General features: G+C 36.3%; 1 protein-coding gene across 3 annotated transcripts in view; it reads left to right on the forward strand.

The window, feature by feature from the left end:
- The first annotated feature begins 11551 nt into the window (after positions 1-11551).
- LOC131042489 (mRNA export factor GLE1) overlaps positions 11552-18405 on the forward strand; it is a 152833-nt gene continuing 145979 nt past the window's right edge. For 2 of the 3 annotated variants that reach the window (XM_057975797.2, XM_057975798.2), the window contains exons 1-3: positions 11554-11989; positions 13080-13247; positions 14225-14404. In XM_057975797.2, coding sequence (XP_057831780.2) covers positions 11952-11989; positions 13080-13247; positions 14225-14404 — 386 coding nt within the window. In that variant the 5' untranslated portion in view covers positions 11554-11951. Of the gene's footprint in view, positions 11990-13079; positions 13248-14224; positions 14405-18405 lie in introns of all 3 variants that reach the window. The other variant, XM_057975799.2, reaches the window with a different exon arrangement.

An 18405-nucleotide genomic window follows, 5' to 3' on the forward strand; every position in this document is an offset into this window, starting at 1 on the left:
TCCTTAATGATCTGTAATTTTTTAAAGAAAATGAATGCCTTGTTTCCATACCTTTGAGGTGCCTCGACCCACCATTCTACTACATGATCCAAGAATCTTTCCTCCCTCAACCATATTTTTTAAAATTTAAATGGGCATCATTTCAGAGCCGCATCCTCATGAATCCTAACACAGATCATATAATGATCTAAGCCTGTGATGGGAAGGATTTACGCCTGCATAATCCATCTCCTTATAATAATTATCATTCTCCTTAGCTTCTTCCAGAGAAATTTCTAAATTCCTTGTTGGCAATATTGGTATGTCCTTAAAAAAGACCTTAGAAACCTTGCCTCCTCCAGTTACCTAATCATTACACTCTGGCAGTTCTTGGTCTCGATCTAATCAGCTTTTTGAAGACTCCTCCTCATGTTTCTCCCCCTTGGCAAAAATATATTGGGATCTGTTTATTAAGGGTATGTTGCTTGACGTATTCCCTGCACTTTCAAAGCAGGTTTCTTGACTATTGTTTCCCAAAACTCCTTTCTTTGATTCCAAACCAAAATCCTTTGAACTAAGACTAACAACATTTACCATACATCTGCTCTGATCCATAACCAGGTTATCAACACGATGGGGCCTTGAATCTTCATAAGAAACCTGCTTCTCCCTCTCCGCCTCCCGAGTTGAGCTTCCTTCCGGAGAGACCGTTTTCAACCCTAGTGTACTTTCCTCAAACCCTATTGTCCGACGATGGTTAACCCCCGTTGCTGAATCCCCTCTCTGGCCATAGAATTCGTCTTTTTCCACCGACCATAACTCCACGAACAACGCATCAACCTTGACATCCCTATCCATCTTAAAAGGTTGGTCACTTCTCCAAATCACAGTTTCCAAAAAACTTGAATCCTTGGTTGAAAAAGAATCCTCCTTGTTCAGAAACAGATCTGTAAGAAGTTCATGTGCCAATCCCTTTCCTTTCTCCAGTTCTGAACATTCCTTATCTAGGTGTCCAAGCCCTTTGCAATTCTTACACATTTCAATATGTTCGTCAACTTCTGTTGATTGTTTCGAGACACCTTTTCCTGATCTTAGTTCCACTGTATTAGGAAGCGGGTGTGTTGCCTGCCAGAGAATACAAATACGAGCATACATACCGTAGTCATTACTTGTTATAGCCTCATTTGCTTTAATAAAGGTTCCCAACTTATTTCCAATTTGTGCTAGGGTTTCACAATCCCAACACTCATGTGGTAAGTTTTATAGACTGATCCACATTGGAACCTCTGTAATAGTTTCTTCCTTAGGATTAAAATTCGGAGTCCAATCTTTAATATATAGAAACCCTTCCCCCCCATAAGAAAGTGACCACTATTAATGATCCATTCCTTGCCCTTGGAGATTGAAAATATTACCAAATAAAAGCCATTTGGTAACATTTTTAGCATCATTGAAGTCCCCCAGTGCTCATTAACCCAAATCCTCACTCTTTTGAACGTCGGCCAAGGACCACTCCATTTCATAAAGAAATATTTTTCCTTAAGATTACTAACTGATTCATTCCAGGCTTGTCCTTCTATCAATAAGGAAACTACTATTGCGTGTTCTAGATTAGGGCTTACCTTTTCTTGAAGTTGTGAATCAGTGAGCGATTTTGGCTTCCGGAATTTTTTCTTTATTTTGTGGAAATCAAAGGGTCCATTCAACCTTAAATCCGCAAAACCCCATTTGTTACTCTCTACCAAATCATGTCTGAAGGGTTTCTCAGAGTCATTTCCTCCCACACTCTTGTGGAAAGTTTCTTAGAGCCTTCCATGCTTTCTGGGGAGGTCGCCATGTCCTATTCTGATTATGAGGATGACTACCAAACCTCCTTTTTAGCGGCCAAGATCTTTGACCTCTTCCTGTCCAACGATCTTGTGGTTTGTGAAACCCTAACAGCTTCCTCCGCTCCACCATTTCTTCATTCAATTTTATTTAAAATATTAATAAATAATAAATTATCATAAATGAATAGGGATACTATTTTTAAAATTAATTAAAGTAAGTTTCTAAATTTATATTTTAAAAACATTTTTGACAAATTTTTAAAATATTTATTTCTATCTTTAAAAGGTGTATTACACACATAAAATCCCCGTCCATGCAAATTAAATTGACACCCATTTGCTTTTAAAATATAAATAATTTTAGTCATCTATTTATTTTAAATTAAGTATTTTAATTTTTAAATTCTTTTTTTTTTTTTTTTTGATTGGTAATATTTATGATTTTATTAAATATAACTAAAACAATACATCAACAGGAAAAAACCACCCACAGTCTAATAAACCACCCTACACAAAATATAATATTCTCAGACCAGTATCTTGCACAAACCCTACCGCACAACTAGAATGAAATTGTCTATATACATCAAGCCAAACTTAATTGGCATATACTGTTCAAACATAAATTAACTGAAATCTACGATTTTCAAAAAAATAACAAAAAAGAGAGTGGTACCAACAGGTACCCTTGTCTGCCATGTCTTCATCTTTCTTTCATCACTCTGCAACAGTCGGTGCACTCAGAGCGTCCCCCTCCGTGTATGCTCCACTAACCGCTCTGATATCCAGCTCATTTTGTCTTGCCAATTTCGCTAAAAGGCGTCTGGTAATCAACCACTTCCTCTGCACCTCATCCACCATCCTAGCTTCCACCCTTGCCTGCCTGATAATTTCCTCCAACTCCACAAATTGAACATAAATTGTCAATCCTTCCCACCCTCTCTTTGCATCATCACATAACCTGGCTTTAACCTCTTCACGGTGTCACAGGAAGGGAATCTTCATGTGTCTACCCCGAAGCTCTACTTGCTCCTCTGGAATGCCTTTAGAAACGTTAAAACCCCACCCTGAGACCTCCCACTCCAGTAGAGATTCCAAATTGAGAAGGTAGACACTCGGTACTATCATCAACATCATCTTTCTGACCACCTCACAGGAATAGCCCAAATTAAGCCCCCACGCCATAATTAGAGAGTATATGTCCACCCTCAAATGGTATCTGTGGCTAATGACGACCACCTCCTTGCTAAGAACCAGTTGAATAGCTCTAAAAAACATGGGTCTCTTGCCAAGAACATGTTTTCTAGCCGTTTAACATGAAGTGGACCCCAAAAGGCAGGCATTAACTTAGAAGATTTGACGGTGAAATTAGCTTCCATTCTGAAAGCCACACAAAACCGTTGAACTCTACAGAAAATTTGTTATCACCACCACCAAATACACTCATCCACCAAATTGAAAGAACATAAATTCCTTTTCTAACTATTAATAAGGCTCGCACAACATTCGACGCTATTGCAGAGACATTCGACATTAATTGTCCGTAAAGCTCGATCCAACCTCGACACATTATCATAGGTGTAAACCGCATTTCACACATTTCTAGTATGCAATGATACTGTACTTAGCAGACCGTCTTAACTCCATTGAACACTGCTGTCATTACCATCCCACCACCTCACCTCTCCCTTGGAAAGCTCACATGCCACGTTAGACAAGCCTTCAACAACGACATTTCCACTTCTCCTTACATGAGAAATATAAAAGTCTTGAAAATAATTTAATTTTGCACAGATTAGGGTGATGAACTTATTCAATTTCCAGCTCAGGGTAACACCTTTCATAATAGCATTAACCACCACTTGGGAATCTCCCTCCAAGTGGATTTTCAAAGTTCATATTCACTGCCAAATTAGTTGCTAACAAGGCCGCTTGCACCTCTGCGTCATTGTTAGTGCCATCTTGTAGTCTTTTTGCACCTTTGAAGAGAACCTTCCCTTCATCATCATAGGCCACACATCTCACTCCAGAGGTACTCAGGTTACCCTTAGAAGCCCCATCAAAATTAATCTTAACCCAACCCTGCTCAGGTTTTGAGTAAGTCTCCTCCTCAATACCTAGATCATTGCAGAAAGGATTAACCCTAGGGAACCCATGAATGGGTCAAATTCTAAATATTTTATCAATATTAAAAAGACTATATATTTTTTTAAAAACATAAGAATAATATGGATGAAGATATGCTTTAAAAAAATGAAATTTTATTTAAAATATTAAATCATAAATTATCAAAAATATTTTTTTAAATTTATATTTAAAAAACATTTTTGATAATTTTTAAAAATATTTAAAAAATAAAAAAAATATTTATTTCTATCTTTACAAATAATAAATTAATAAATTTATAATAAATATGATATATTTTTCGATTGGCACCACCTCTCTCTCTCTCTCTCTCTCTCTCTCTCTCTCTCTCTCTCTCTCTCTCTCTCTCTCTCTCTCTCTCTCTCTCTCTCTCTCTCTCTCTCTCTCTCTCTCTCTCTCTCTCTCTCTCTCTCTCTCTCTCTCTCTCTCTCGGTGCTTACAGGATGAAAAGCATTTGTTTTGAACTTGTAACCACCCTAGGGTCATTTCCTATAAATTATATATATTTCTTAAGTGGATTAGTGGAAAATTAAATTATTATATTATTATCCTTATCTTTCACTTGATTGTCCCTAAAAAAATCTATAAACAAATGCCACGTATTGACAAGTACTTGTTTATAATTAAATTTTATAAAATTAATGATTAAAAATAATTATGATTTTCAAAAAGTATTGAGAAAAAATAGAATGATTTTTTTTTTCTATTAGCTAGAAGGAGTACCAAAAAAGGACAATACGGTTCACCGAGAATCAAGACCGAGGCAAAGCCTCACACCAAAACCAAAATAACGATTGTACAAGTATAATGGACCATGTACATCATATGAACAATACAAGATGTGACATAAAAACTAGTGAAGAACATCAGGGAACGTATCCACCCACGCAGTCCAACCTTGTGGGCCTTCCATCCAAACTATATTCTTCCTCTCCTGGATCTAGGCCAGCATAAAGGTCTCCTCCTTCCTGGAAATCTGGTTCCGCTTTATCACCTGGTTAAGTCTCCAACAAGTGCTTTCAAATATTCTCAAATCATCCAGAGACCTACGCCATTGGTAACCATACTTGAGCTCATACAAAAAGAAGGTGGCTTGACCATCTTTGAGAAATTTCCCCAGCTTTTCCTTCTCCATTATCATGGTGGTTTGAATCTGCAAGAAAATTTTGATAAATGTGAGTTTACGAAAACACTCAGTAAGATCTCTTGGCTTACCTTGATATTTTTCCTCATTCCTGCATTTCCAGATCTGCCAAAGAATGTTAGAGGAAAGAATATTCCAAAAAACATTAGCATCTTTACTAATACCATTAATGTAACCAGTAACAATCTGAAGAATATTGACATTAATAGGATAAACAATGCCAAAAAGTCTCCATATTTCTTTAGCAAAAAGACAATCAAATAAAATGTGTTTACCTGTATCAGGCAATTTGCAAATATTACAAATATCAGCAGACTGATTATCTCTTTTAATCGGAAGTCTGTCAAGCAAAACCAGCCACTTAAAACATTGAATCTTGGGCTCAACAGGGCTTTTCCAAATATAATTCAACAGCTTATTCCAAGTTTTACCATCAAAAGAACAATACCAAACATTGTTAACATGCATAAGGATATCTTCATTATGATCAATAATTCTGTAAATATACTTAGCTTTCAGCTTGTCTAAAACTATACCATCTGACCACTTGCACTTCAGGTGTCTGTGAGAGTCCACCTGACAAGTGGTAGGGATATCTTTAGAAGCATATAAAATCAAATTATAAGTCTTCTTTTGAGTATCAGGTAAATTAAATTTGCATTTAAGATCATCCCAAGGAATAAGCTTATCATGCTCAAAAATATCAACAAATTGAGTGATACTAGATCTAGCCCAAGACTTAGTAGAGCAACCCTAGTAGAGGGCTAGAGGCTTATCATTTCTGCTCAAGTTCCACCAAATGGACCTTTCACCATGGAGATAATTATCATTATAGAACTCCTTATTGGTAATAAAAACTCGGACATGCTCCTAGGCACGCCAAATGGATTTGAAGATGACAAAACCTTGAACAACCACTGGAAAATTACCAACAATAAGGTCTCCGAGAGGGAGGTTCTTCCAAGAACAAGCTTTCTTGGGAAAACCTCTCTCAATATTATGTCTAATAAGCACTTTCCAGGGACTGTCACCCTCCAGAGAGTGAAAAACCCACTTGGTGGCAAGAGCAGTGCCTTGAAGCTTAAGATCTTTAAGCCCTAGCCCTCCGAGGGTCTTATTCGTATGACACCATTTCCAATTAACACTATGAAATTTCCTATTACCTTTGCCATCAGACCAGAGAAACATTCTAATAGCCTTTTGAATTTCAAGAATTTGATAATTGCTAAACATCCACGCTGATGAATAATAAATATTATACGAAGATAACAACTTTTGGCAAACTTGAATTCTCCCAGTAGGAGACAAAGATTTGTTATGCCATTTATTGAGTTTATTCATAATCTTAGCCTTAACCCAATCCCACATGTCCTTAAGAGAAGGATCAACCGAGTAGGGTATACCGAGATACCTAACAATCTTATTAGGACCTCCCCATTGATAATTATATTGAGATAACCAATCCGGAGGTTGATCATCCCACCCCAAACAAATAGACTTAGCCTGAGAAATACGAGCACCAGAAATGGTGCAAAACATGTTCAGCTTAGTTTGCAGATTCAAGAAATTGCTATCAGAGATCTCAAAGAAAAGGGCAGTATCATTAGCAAATTGGCTATTTATAAGCTCGTCATTGTTAGGAAGGTAAACCCCTCTAACTTCAGGGGACAAAGTGCTATCCTTAAGGATATAATACAAGCTTCAGTAGAAATGACAAAAAGAGCGGGAGCCAATGGGCATCCTTGCCTGATGGAACACCCAAGGGGGAAAGGTTCAGAAAGAGAACCATTAACTTCAACTTGCGCAAAAGCATCGCTGAGGAGAATTTGAACAGCATTGCAGAATTAAGGAGGAAAGCCAAAAGATTGGAGCATCATAAAGATAAAATTCCACTCGACCCTATCGTAAGCTTTTTCGAAGTCAAGAAGCAGAAGAGCCACGTTTTGATGAGAGCATTTAGCCCAATCCATGGCTTCCCAGGCAGTAATAAGATTCTCTAATATATACTTGCCTTTAATGAAGCCCGTTTGAGTAGCACTAACAATTTTAGGGAGAATGTGCACCAATCTAATAGCAAGAATTTTAGCCAAAATTTTATAAGACACATTAAGGAGGGTAATAAGCCTCCAATTCCTAATAAGAGTCTTATCTCCATCCTTAGGAAGAAGCTTAATAATACCCCTGTTAATCTCAGAACTGAGAGTACCAACCCTCATGGCTTCATTATAAATATCCAAAAGGTCTTTACTAATCCAACTAATATTAGCTTTGTAGAACTCGACAGAAAAGCCATTAGGCCCAGGGGCCTTATCGTCCTTAAGGGACTTTATAGCCCCAATAATCTCATCAACAGAAATCGGCTTAGAAAGGAAAGAGAATCAGCTGAATCCAATTTATTAGGTATAAGAGCCTTGCATTGCATTTTAACAGCTTCAGCTTCCTTAGTCTCTTCAGAAGAAAACAGGTTACTATAATAATCAACAAAAGCCAAGGTAATACACACAGGATCAGAAATCTCCTGATTGTTAAAAACCAATCTATCTATGGACTCTTTAATTTGCTTTTCTTTAAGAATATTAAAAAAGAATTTAGATCCTCTATCCCCATGCTGGAGCCAATTAGCTCTAGAACGAACTTTAGCTCCTTGAATTTTAACATACTGATGCCTACTCAGAGCATCCTTAGCAGCAAGGACCCTGCTCAAAAGCTCCAGGTTAGAAGAGTCAGACTGAACCTCAAGCTCAGTTTGCTGAAGATCAGAATTTAAGCTTTTTTCAGTAAACCTAAAGTCTTTGGCAAACTTTTGACCTATAGTCTGAAGGAAAGATTTCCAATACATAAGGTTAGCCTTCCATATATTAATCGGGGAGGAGTCCTTGAGATTAATATGATAAAATTTCTGATAATTTGAATAGCACACAACACATCCTCATCCTGAAGAAGCTTGGCATTCAAAATGAACTTATTACAAGTAGGCCTTTGTTTACTAGGAACAGAATGGAAGCTAATACGAGTGAAAATGGGATGATGATCAGATAAAGTGGTAGTAGTAACCAAAACAACATTACCATTTTGATAAGGGAGAAATGAGAAGTAGTCTTTATTACCATAAAAACGATCAAGCCTGGAATAAATCCTATTAGAGCCTTGCTGGAAACTGCACCAAGTGTGCCAAATTCCAGGATTGCAATCTTTATTGTTGGCAAGAGGATCAAAAAGATTCTTAGAATATATAAATTTAGACCAGTGCATATTTTCACTGTCTTTCTATCTAAAGGGATTACCCCCAACTTTATCAGTTTGAGACTCTACCATGTTAAAATCTCCTCCAAAAAACCAAGGAATATCAGGAAGGGTGATAAGCCAATCCCATAGAGCGATTCTCTCTTTAGGATCATTAGGAGCATAAATAGAACAGAATCCCATGTGGGTATTATTAATGTTCATAGTAAACCAAACAACCCTTTGATAGGGAGAAACACCGTGATTAGTAATGAGAGGTCCCCATTTAGGGTTAACAAGAACAACAATACCTCCCTTACCTCTGCTATGGTTAGAGCAAAACTCAATAGCATCATTCCAAATATAATTAAGATTGGTTTCGAGAGTGAAACTAGTAGATTTGATTTCTTGCATCATAAAAATATCAACAGAATTAAAAGAATTTAACACACGTTTAACCACAAATTTTCTGTCAGGAGACTCAAGTCCCCTAATATTCCAAGATAAACAATTCATTGAGAACCAAAAATAGGAGTACTACACGCATTATTCGCAGAGATAGTGAGGCTATTGGAAATCTCACCATTCTTCTTAGTCACAGGTTTGTTTTTGGAACCAAGAGGCCTCCCACGCCTCTTAAAAGCGGGGTCCTCGGGTTTAGGATCCTCATCAAAATCTGAGGACTCCATATCCACATTCTGAGAAGCACCCATAGCAAGAATAACCTCTAAACAGTAATCGTCCTCAATTTCTTGAAACACCTTAGGTGGAAGCTTTTGAGTAAGCACAATCGGCGTAATGGAGTTAATAATAGGGGAAGGGCCATCAATAATGTCGACATTCTGCGACATAGAAATGGGAAGAGGAGGGACATAAATAATGCTAGGGTTAACAATAAGGGAAGAGCCATTAGTAATAGCGGTAATCTGCGATCCAGAAATGGGAGGAGGAGGGACAGAAGAAACACTAGGGATTTTAGATTTTGGCTTAGGTTTACCCGCAATATTCCCCTTTCGTTTCTTTCTGTCCCTAACCAAGGTAAAACCATCATCACTATCTTGATCAACAACCATCGGGGGAGGAGGCAAGGACAAAATGTTGGCCGGTGGCGTATTGCGGAAAGCAATAGACGGTTTAGGTAAAGTCTTAGAAGGTTTATCAACAGATGAAGAGACAACCAAGGGGTTAGCTGGCGGGTTAGGGTTACTGGCTGGTTTAGCTTGGGATTTCTTAATAATGGGGCAATCTTTCCTGATATGACCCTCTTTCCTACACAGAAAACACGCATTTAGGCCACCTAAAATTTCGATAGGGCAAACAAAGCTTTCATTCAAAACATTGACATTGATTTTAGACGACAATTCTTTACCAGGGAGGAGAGAAATAAGAACCCTAGCGTCCATATGCGGGACGAGCCTAACAGTGTCGTCCATTCTGATAGTTTTACCCAGAGGCTCTAATAATTGGGGTAAAAAACGCCACAGAAAGGGAGGGACATTTTTAACAAGAATCCTTCTGGGAGTGGATAAAGCCAACACTTCTTCATGGACGGCTTCAGGCGTCCAAGCCAACACCCAAAAAGAGGTCGACCCAACCGCCCAGAACTGTTTTTTTAAAACCTCTTTTTGCGCTTCATGATTCGCAAAAAATATGACAAATAACCCTTTTTGAATTTGTCTGCAGAAAGAGATGTGAAAACCTAACTTAATGTTCCAAAAATTATGGAACCAGTCGTCCAAGAATTTTCAAGGAGGACATTTATCTATTTCCATAGCAGTAAAGAAGATGGCAGTGTCTTTCAACCTATTCTTTTCTTTAACAATTTCAGCAATCATTTCCGAATTGGGATTTAAGGAAAATGAAACTGAGGAAGCCAAGGAGGTCTTACCAGTTGGGGCGGCCTCATCTTGCTCGAGACTAGCGACAACTAACCTAGCTTTGGCGTCAACAATAACAACGGATTGAGCGACCGCCTCCGAGAAGGTTTTAGGCTTGAAGGCGGTAGGGTTAGCAGGAAGATTAATTCCATCATAAACGATGTGAGATCGAGGTTTTGAAGCAGTCGAAGCAGATACGGAGGACGCCGAGCCATTAATTGCAGCCCCTATCGAAAACGCAAATTGAAGGTTTGGTTGAAGGGGAGAAATACCACCTGTTTCGCTCGCACGTGCGGGGACACCCAGCTGTCTGCCGCCGATGTCATCTTTCCCTTCCGACGACGCCACAATGCTGGACGAAGACCACAGCAGACCGCGAAAAAAGATGCGAAAAAGACCTTGCGAAAATTTGCAGAGAAATTTACACTATTTTCACCCACAACTTTTTGAATCTATATATTAATCTTCATAAAATATTTTAAATTAAATAGAATGATTTCAAAACAAATTATATAAAATTATAATTATGAAAACACAAGATTATCAATTGAAAAAAAAAGTTATTTAAAGTAAACATTTATTTTTTAAATATAAAGAAATTTAAAAAAAACCTATTAAATTTATCATTCCTATAAATTTGTTTCTATAAATTTATATTTTTTTCATCCAATCCTACATAAATTATTTATAGTTTAAAAATATAAATCTCAACCAAATAATAATCACTTTTGATTGGTACAAAAAAATGATTAATTAAGAAATGCTATTGAAATCAAAGTTCAATTATAAAAATGTGTGAAGAATGAAATACTATTGAAATTAGCTTGGTAGATTTTATCAATAAGATTATGCTTTTCTTTCATCCCAAGATTAAGTAGCTTTAAGTGGTAATTTAAATGTTTTTGAATCCTCAATTCAATGAAAATTTATGTCTCTCGATTACATATTTTTATGAAATAATGCAAAAGTTATTCAATTAATACTTAATTTAATTATTAAAAAAACTATAAATTATGAAAAATTTGTTGATAAGATTTACATTTAGTATTAATATTTTTATATTTATGTCTCTATAATTTAACCAGTGATATTTTTAAGATTTACATTTAGTATTAATATTTTTATATTTATGTCTCTATAATTTAACCAATGATATTTGTAGTATATTTATTTAGATAAAAAATTATAAATATACTAGTTTAACAAATTTAAGTTTTACACAAAAAATAATTTAATAAACATTTATATTTTTATATAATTTATTTCTATAATATTAAAATATATTATAGAATCCTACCTTTACTTTCCTATCGCGTACACCTTGAGCCCTATAGGTGTAAATGCTAGCATTCGATAGCATAAACGCTTACCATTTTTACATTTTTACTTCAATTTTACCTACGAAGATATCCGTGAAATGGCCGCAATCGCTAGTTACACTCCAACCATTAACTAGACACACAGAATTCATTAATCCTGAAAAGAACCAACAAAACACGAGGTAACTCTGCCAAAATTCAAATACTTCGTTTTCCACCAGGCGCTAAGAAATAATATGGACCTGCAGAACATTCTCCAGCGTCATGGAAGAAAAAGGCATTGTGAAATTTGAAGCCTTCCAGCGGTTGTTCTCTACAATCCTGCTGCCTTGGAATTTTTCGTTCTATATGAAAGCATTCATTTGATTCCGCTTTTGAAATTATATTAGTCCCAGATTAAAAGAAAGAATACCAAGGAGCTAACCCAAGCCTAAATATGTCTCTCTCTCCATCTCCGCTCACACACAGGCGTAGGTACGTGTCGGAATTTTTTCATATTTTCGTAATATGTTATATACAATCTAGAATTAGCTGAATCGTTCATTACTTAAGTTTGATCAATTTCATGCATATAAACCCTTACAGGCTCATGTGCTGCATTACTATTTATCAACAAGATTGTCTATATGGGCCTGTGTTTTCCTTGGGAAAATTGGAGGACAATTACCTTAGCAGACTGTGGGAAATGCCTTTTAAAAGAATTCATCGACAGTTGATATTTTTATTTTATTTTCTGTATAAACCTATCTGTACAAACATTTGACAAAGTTCCTGGATGAATTCAAAACAAGTAAAGCTATACATAGAACTTCACAAATTGTAGTGAAGTTCATCCCATGCTGCCACTTGTCATGGTCTTCAGGGTCAACAATACACAGCAACTCTTTGATCAAGGCATTTAATCCTAATTTGTAGAGAATTCAGATTAGAACATTCAAGAACGTGATATGTAATCTTGGGATTTGCCTTTGTAGAATCACGATATAATTAGACGCGGATTTAGCAAGTAGGGCAATCAGATTGGATTTGAACTCTGACAAAACAAGCGAACAATTGCATGCAATTTTCTGTTGCCACTGGGTTTCTTCATTGGGATCGAGATTTTAGATTCTTCCTCAGTGGAATAGGGTTTGTGATCCATAGTCTGTTGGTGTAAACAGTAGCCTTTGCAAGACATAGGATTACTCTTGGTCTTCCATTGTTGGTTTCTATTGTGGTTGCCCGAAAGGAGCTCAGTATAAGTCAGATGTTTGTAACTGTCGTATTTGTAGACTTTTCTCAATGTAAAATATAGAATTCTCCACTTGTGTGTATTGGACCTAAGTAATAGTATAAAATGAATTAGCTGTAATGTAAAAGGGAATGGATGTTTAGTTTTAGATTCTTCCTCGGTGGGATATGGTTTGTGATCCATACTCTGTTGGTGTAAAACAGTAGGCTTTGCAAGGCATAGGATAATGCAGAAATAAAAGAAATCATGTTCTATATTGTACATTATTGAATTGTTTTTCTTGATTATAACACCTCACAACAGTACCTTTTCCTCTAATTTTTATTTTGACAGGGACTGTTTAAACTTGGAACTATCCCCAAAGAATGTTCATGGTGTATCTTTGGATCCAAAACCTGACTGGAGTTTAGATGATCTTGAGGCAGAACTAAAGGAGATTGCAGCAAAGTATAGCACTGAATTGTTGCCAGAAAACAAACGCCTACCACAGAGTGGTACCATGTAAGTAATGTTGAGCCCTCCCTTATATACGTACATATTTGAGCACATACGGCAAGAAGTTCTACTAGTGCCCTTGCAGAAATAGGAGTATTTTGTGAGTTAATTGCAAATGTTTCAAGGTTACTGGACACCATTCTTAGATTTTTATGATGTCAACTGCAAATGGTGTTGTACTGCCCCCTCCTTAAATACATTTTTATTTTTGCTGCAGCAGTCTTTCCTTTCTCCTGTGATTCCCTTAAAGGAGGATAATGAAGGGAGCTCTTAAGGAGAGTAATCAATATTATAAAAATTGAAATTTAAAAAAGTTAAGGTTTATTGAAAAGTCAAAAGATATGTAAATGAAGAGTTTTTCTATTAAAGAAAAAGGCTATATAAGGAAGATTAATCAAGAGAAATGGGACTTCAAGTTGTGAAGACATTTTTATATTAGTACTTCTTGTGGAGAGTGAACTGTTGTTCAGCAACCTGAGATATTGTTATTGCTGAGTTAGTGGACAAAAACCCCTCATTCAGCAGACTCAAAGACATTTCAAAGGCATTTTAATAAAGATAAATTACTGCTGATTTGAGAAAAATTAACAGCTGATATAGAGAATAAGTTCTATCTTTCGGAGATACATTCTAAGCATTAAATCTGAATTATATACCGTACTGTTAAAACTACAATTTCTAAGTTGATTGCATACTTATAATTAATTTTGCAATTATTATTGTGAGTTAGATTTAATTATTTAAAGAAAAAAATAAGGAAAAATCAAAAGGGACATTATAGGTGTGTATCTATCCAACTTGAAGAGGTTGACTCTCAGTGGACTTCTGCAGCTTTCTATCTCTATTTGAAATCATTTATATTGTCATATTTGGAATTCTATTCTTGTAAACTGATTGAGATGTGAAATATTATTACCTGCTTGGTGGCTGATTCCCTCTCACATTTATTTAACTTTTGTATTTTTGTGCTTGATTGTCAGCAGGTTTTCATGCAGAGACTTGTTTGCTGTGTCGGATTTTGGCAGAAGCAGCAAAACCTTTGCGATGCGTGCCTTTGATGATAGCTCTGACTACAGTGAAGAAGATTTTGATTTAGAAGATGATTATGGCAATGTTTCAAAACATAACAATCAGTCTTTGCTGCTAGAAACTAAGTTGACAAGGTCTGGCACTACTTATGAAATTCTGAATCATTGGAAATAGACAGAATTTTTTACATGTTATCCTTAATATTTTGACTGTAATCCATATTGTGTTTCTAATGAAACTAACTACTAAGGTTGGCTATTTTCTATATCTATGAATTATCCATTTTATCTTCTACTTTGGTTATCTTCTGTGCCTTTGTGATCGGAACCATTGTTAAAACTGTGATTATTAGTAAGGATGCCCATCTGATAGTGACTAACACGGACTAAAAGACTGAAGTTATTGCCTGGAGCTCTCATTTGTGAAAAGTTCTGGAAAATCAAGTTTGGATCATTAGTGGATGTTAATGTAAAACTGAATGTTGCTAATGTGTAATCATGTTTATGATATAGAGTCAAAGGTGCTTAAAACATCCTTATAAAATGTTGGTATTACAGATTGAGAAGTACAACTTTGATAGTGAGATTACATGCATTCTGCTCTGGAAGCCTACTTAGGCTAGCCTCAAATCTAATGTTTTAAAAATGTTTTGAAGGGACCCGAAACCCTATTACACAATGCTACGAAAAGAAAAGACACAGCCAACCAGCAGCCAAAGTAAAACCAACAAAGAGAGATTAAACAACCTCAGAAAAGAACAAAAAGAAGCTCTACTACATCTTTTTCAAGGTCTCTGCTGCTTCTAATTCTTGCTTGTAAAAAGTTCAGATTTCCCAAGCTTTGTGGCTCATTTTTCTCATCTTCAAAAGTTTTCTTGTTGCCTTTTGTACGAGAACTTGTCCCTTTTTGTTTGGTCTACAACACCTGTTTACCCTTATCCTTATTCTTTTGTTCCTCATTATTTTTCCCAACAGGGGTAGACTCAACAACATGCTCCTCTTTCAGTTCCTTAAGCTTTTTAGTTAAGATCCAAAGTCCCTCTGCACAGTTTTGAATGGTGGAATGACTGATTTTCATTTTATCTCTCTCCTTTTCATTGTCAGTCTAAGAGCCCTCGAACCAAGAGATTTGTTTAGGCCTTCTTAGTGGATTTATTGTGACTCTTCCATTTCTTTGAATTGTCCTCCTCCGCAAGGGGGTTGAGATAACATCTCAATATATATGTCCACCTCATCCTCTTCCACCACACCTCATCTTCCTCCTCCATATTAGAGCTCAAATTCGAATAATGGACAACAAAGGGTTTTTGTTTCTTTCTAGCCTTGACCTTTCCCCAAGTATCAATTTAGGTGAAAGAGCTTTCATAAACTCCATAATCAGTAAAATTAACCCTTCATGCAACATAGGGAATTTGGGGTTTTAACATTGCTCTTTAAATGGTAAAATCCGTAGAAGCCAAAAAAAACAAGGGAGAGAAACTAACAGCTTATGGCGGAAGGGATTTAACAAAATGAAATGCACACCATAAATTGCAGTGAATTTACCATCAAGAGTAATATATCTCATGATTAGCTCTGCAATTCTAGCCCAAATAGGTTTGATGGATAATTGATCATATCCTCTAGACGGCAACTTGACCGACTTTCTCTTCTCCTTCCCCTTAAAAAACTGATTAATAACATCATTAGTGGCCTTTGTATCTTTGAAAATTTTTGTCCTCTAAACCAAAAGGCTAGTAATTTGAGCAATAATGTCTTTATTAATAACCATCTCTCGACCATACACAGATAGAGTCCTATTCTTCCATCCTTTGAGAAACGACTTAGTGATTTCCGGGTTGTGGCCATGCAACTTTTCTATATATGGTACTAAACCCCCTATCACTCATGTGAATGAAAGAAGCTTATCACCTCATCGTGATAGCATATCACCTTATCGTGGTGTTTGACCACAATGGCTACTCCCAGAGGGTGAATACACACAAATGCTAAGTCATGGAGTCTCTCACATGACATCCACCATACCTACTTGCAGAGGGTGGAACAAGGGTTGGAAACCTCAAACTTCTCTCACAGAGAAGAATGCACAACAAGGGCTGATACCTCAAACTTCTCTCACAGAGAAGAATGCAGAACAAGGGCTGAAACCTCAAACTTCTCTCACGGAGAAGAATGCATAACAAGGGCTGATACCTCAAACTTCTCTCACAAAGAAGAATGCATAACAAGGGTTGATACCTCAAACTTCTCTCACAGAGAAGAATGCATAACATTGGTTTAAACCTCAAACTTCTCTCACAGAGAAGAATGCATAACAAGGGCTGAAACCTCAAACTTCTCTCATAGAGAAGAATGCATAAACAAGGGATTGCACCTCGAACTTCTCCTCACAGAGAAGAACTCATTAACAAGGGATTTCACCTCGAATTTCTCTCTCTCAGAGAAGAACTCATTAACAAGGGATTGCACCTCGAATTTCTCTCTCATAGAGAAGAACTCATTAACAAGGGATTGCACCTTGAACTTCTCTCTCTCAGAGAAGAACTCATTAACAAGGGCTTTCATCTCAAATTTCTCCATCACAGAGAAAAATGCATTAACCAAATCTTCATGATGACATGGCTCCCTTTGAAGCTGAAATGTCAGGCTCCCTCTGAAGCTGAAATGTTAGGCTCCCTCTGAAGTTGAAAAACAAGCTCCCTCTAAAGCAAATATCAACCTTCTGACCTCTTCGTCCAAGGTTACTCCTGATGATATGTCAGACTCGCTCTGAATGCTGATTCTTCCTTTGTGAAGAAATGCAAGCAATCTTCAAAGGGGCCGACTTTTGATTGAATTTATTAAAACCCACCAATTTTTTTTGAAGGGAAAAAAAATTATAAACCCATCAAAAATTTTTTAAGGAAAAAATTATGAAAACCCATCAAAACATCTCCGGGCGACCAAACAAAGAGGCAAATTGTGTGCCCTAGTCACATTTTTGCAGGGAGATGAAGACATCGAACAAGGTCTGACTTCACGCAGCCCTAGACTACAGGTAGACAGGATCTGAAACCCTAGGTCACAGAATGCAAAAAACAAATGCGGGTTGCAGATTTGAAACACCATAGTTGCGAACATAAACTAAAAATCTGTGTGCATGAAAAAACATAAGAAAACCTCCATGATCTTCAAATGCAGCACCCAAATTGCCCACGAACACAGATCTATGAGCTCACAAAAATATTGAATTATAGCTCCAAAAGAGCCCACGAAATTCTGCATGCAAAAATCCTACATGATTTTATTAGAATATTTAATTATATTTTAGTCACCTATATTTAGTTCCTTGTTTAATGGTCATTTAGCTTTTTAGTTAATTAGCTTTTAAGCTTTATTTAGCATTTAGCTTTTTTCTTTTTAATTAATTAGCCTTTAAGCTTTATTTAGCATTTAGCTTTTTCTTTTTAATTAATTAGCTTTTAAGCTTTATTTAGCATTTAGCTTTTTCTTTTTAGTTAATTAGCTTTTAGCTCTTTAATCTTTTACTTTAACGTTATGTTCTAATTATAGAACATTGTCTTGTAACCTCTATATATACGTTCAATGTAATCTTCGGATTATTGAATCATTCATACAATTTATTTTTCATGGTATCAGAGCGGGTCAATGGGATTCTTTAAAGTTTGGCGAATTTTTTAATAAAAATTCATGGCCTTCTTTCTGGAATATTTTCCAGATTTTTTTTAATTGTTTTTTTTATAAAAAAACGATTTTGCTTTTTTGAGGGTTTCGAGGGTTTCTGCTTCGTGTGCGAATTTCTTTGTGCTGGGCAGCAGTTCATGTTTTTTTTTAGCGTTTTGGAGATTTTTGGGCCTGCAACCTAGCGTTTTTTTTTGTAGATTGAAAATTTGTTTCCGCAATTTTCAACTAGGGTTTTGATCCTTCAGGGCAAATTTTCAACTAGGGTGGTTGTCAGATTTTTCTGGGTGCATTGTTTTCCATGCCTCGATTTTTGAGCCGTCGGATCTGTATTCTGTTTTTAGATTCTTGGTGGGTTTTTCGAAAGCTTTTCTGGGTACCTCGTTTTCCGCGCCTCAAATTTTGTGCCAGCAAATTTGCCTTGGAATTTAAAAACAGTTCACAATTTTTGCTAT

Source organism: Cryptomeria japonica, chromosome 1, assembly GCF_030272615.1.
Source record: "Cryptomeria japonica chromosome 1, Sugi_1.0, whole genome shotgun sequence".
Taxonomy (NCBI): Eukaryota; Viridiplantae; Streptophyta; class Pinopsida; order Cupressales; family Cupressaceae; genus Cryptomeria; species Cryptomeria japonica.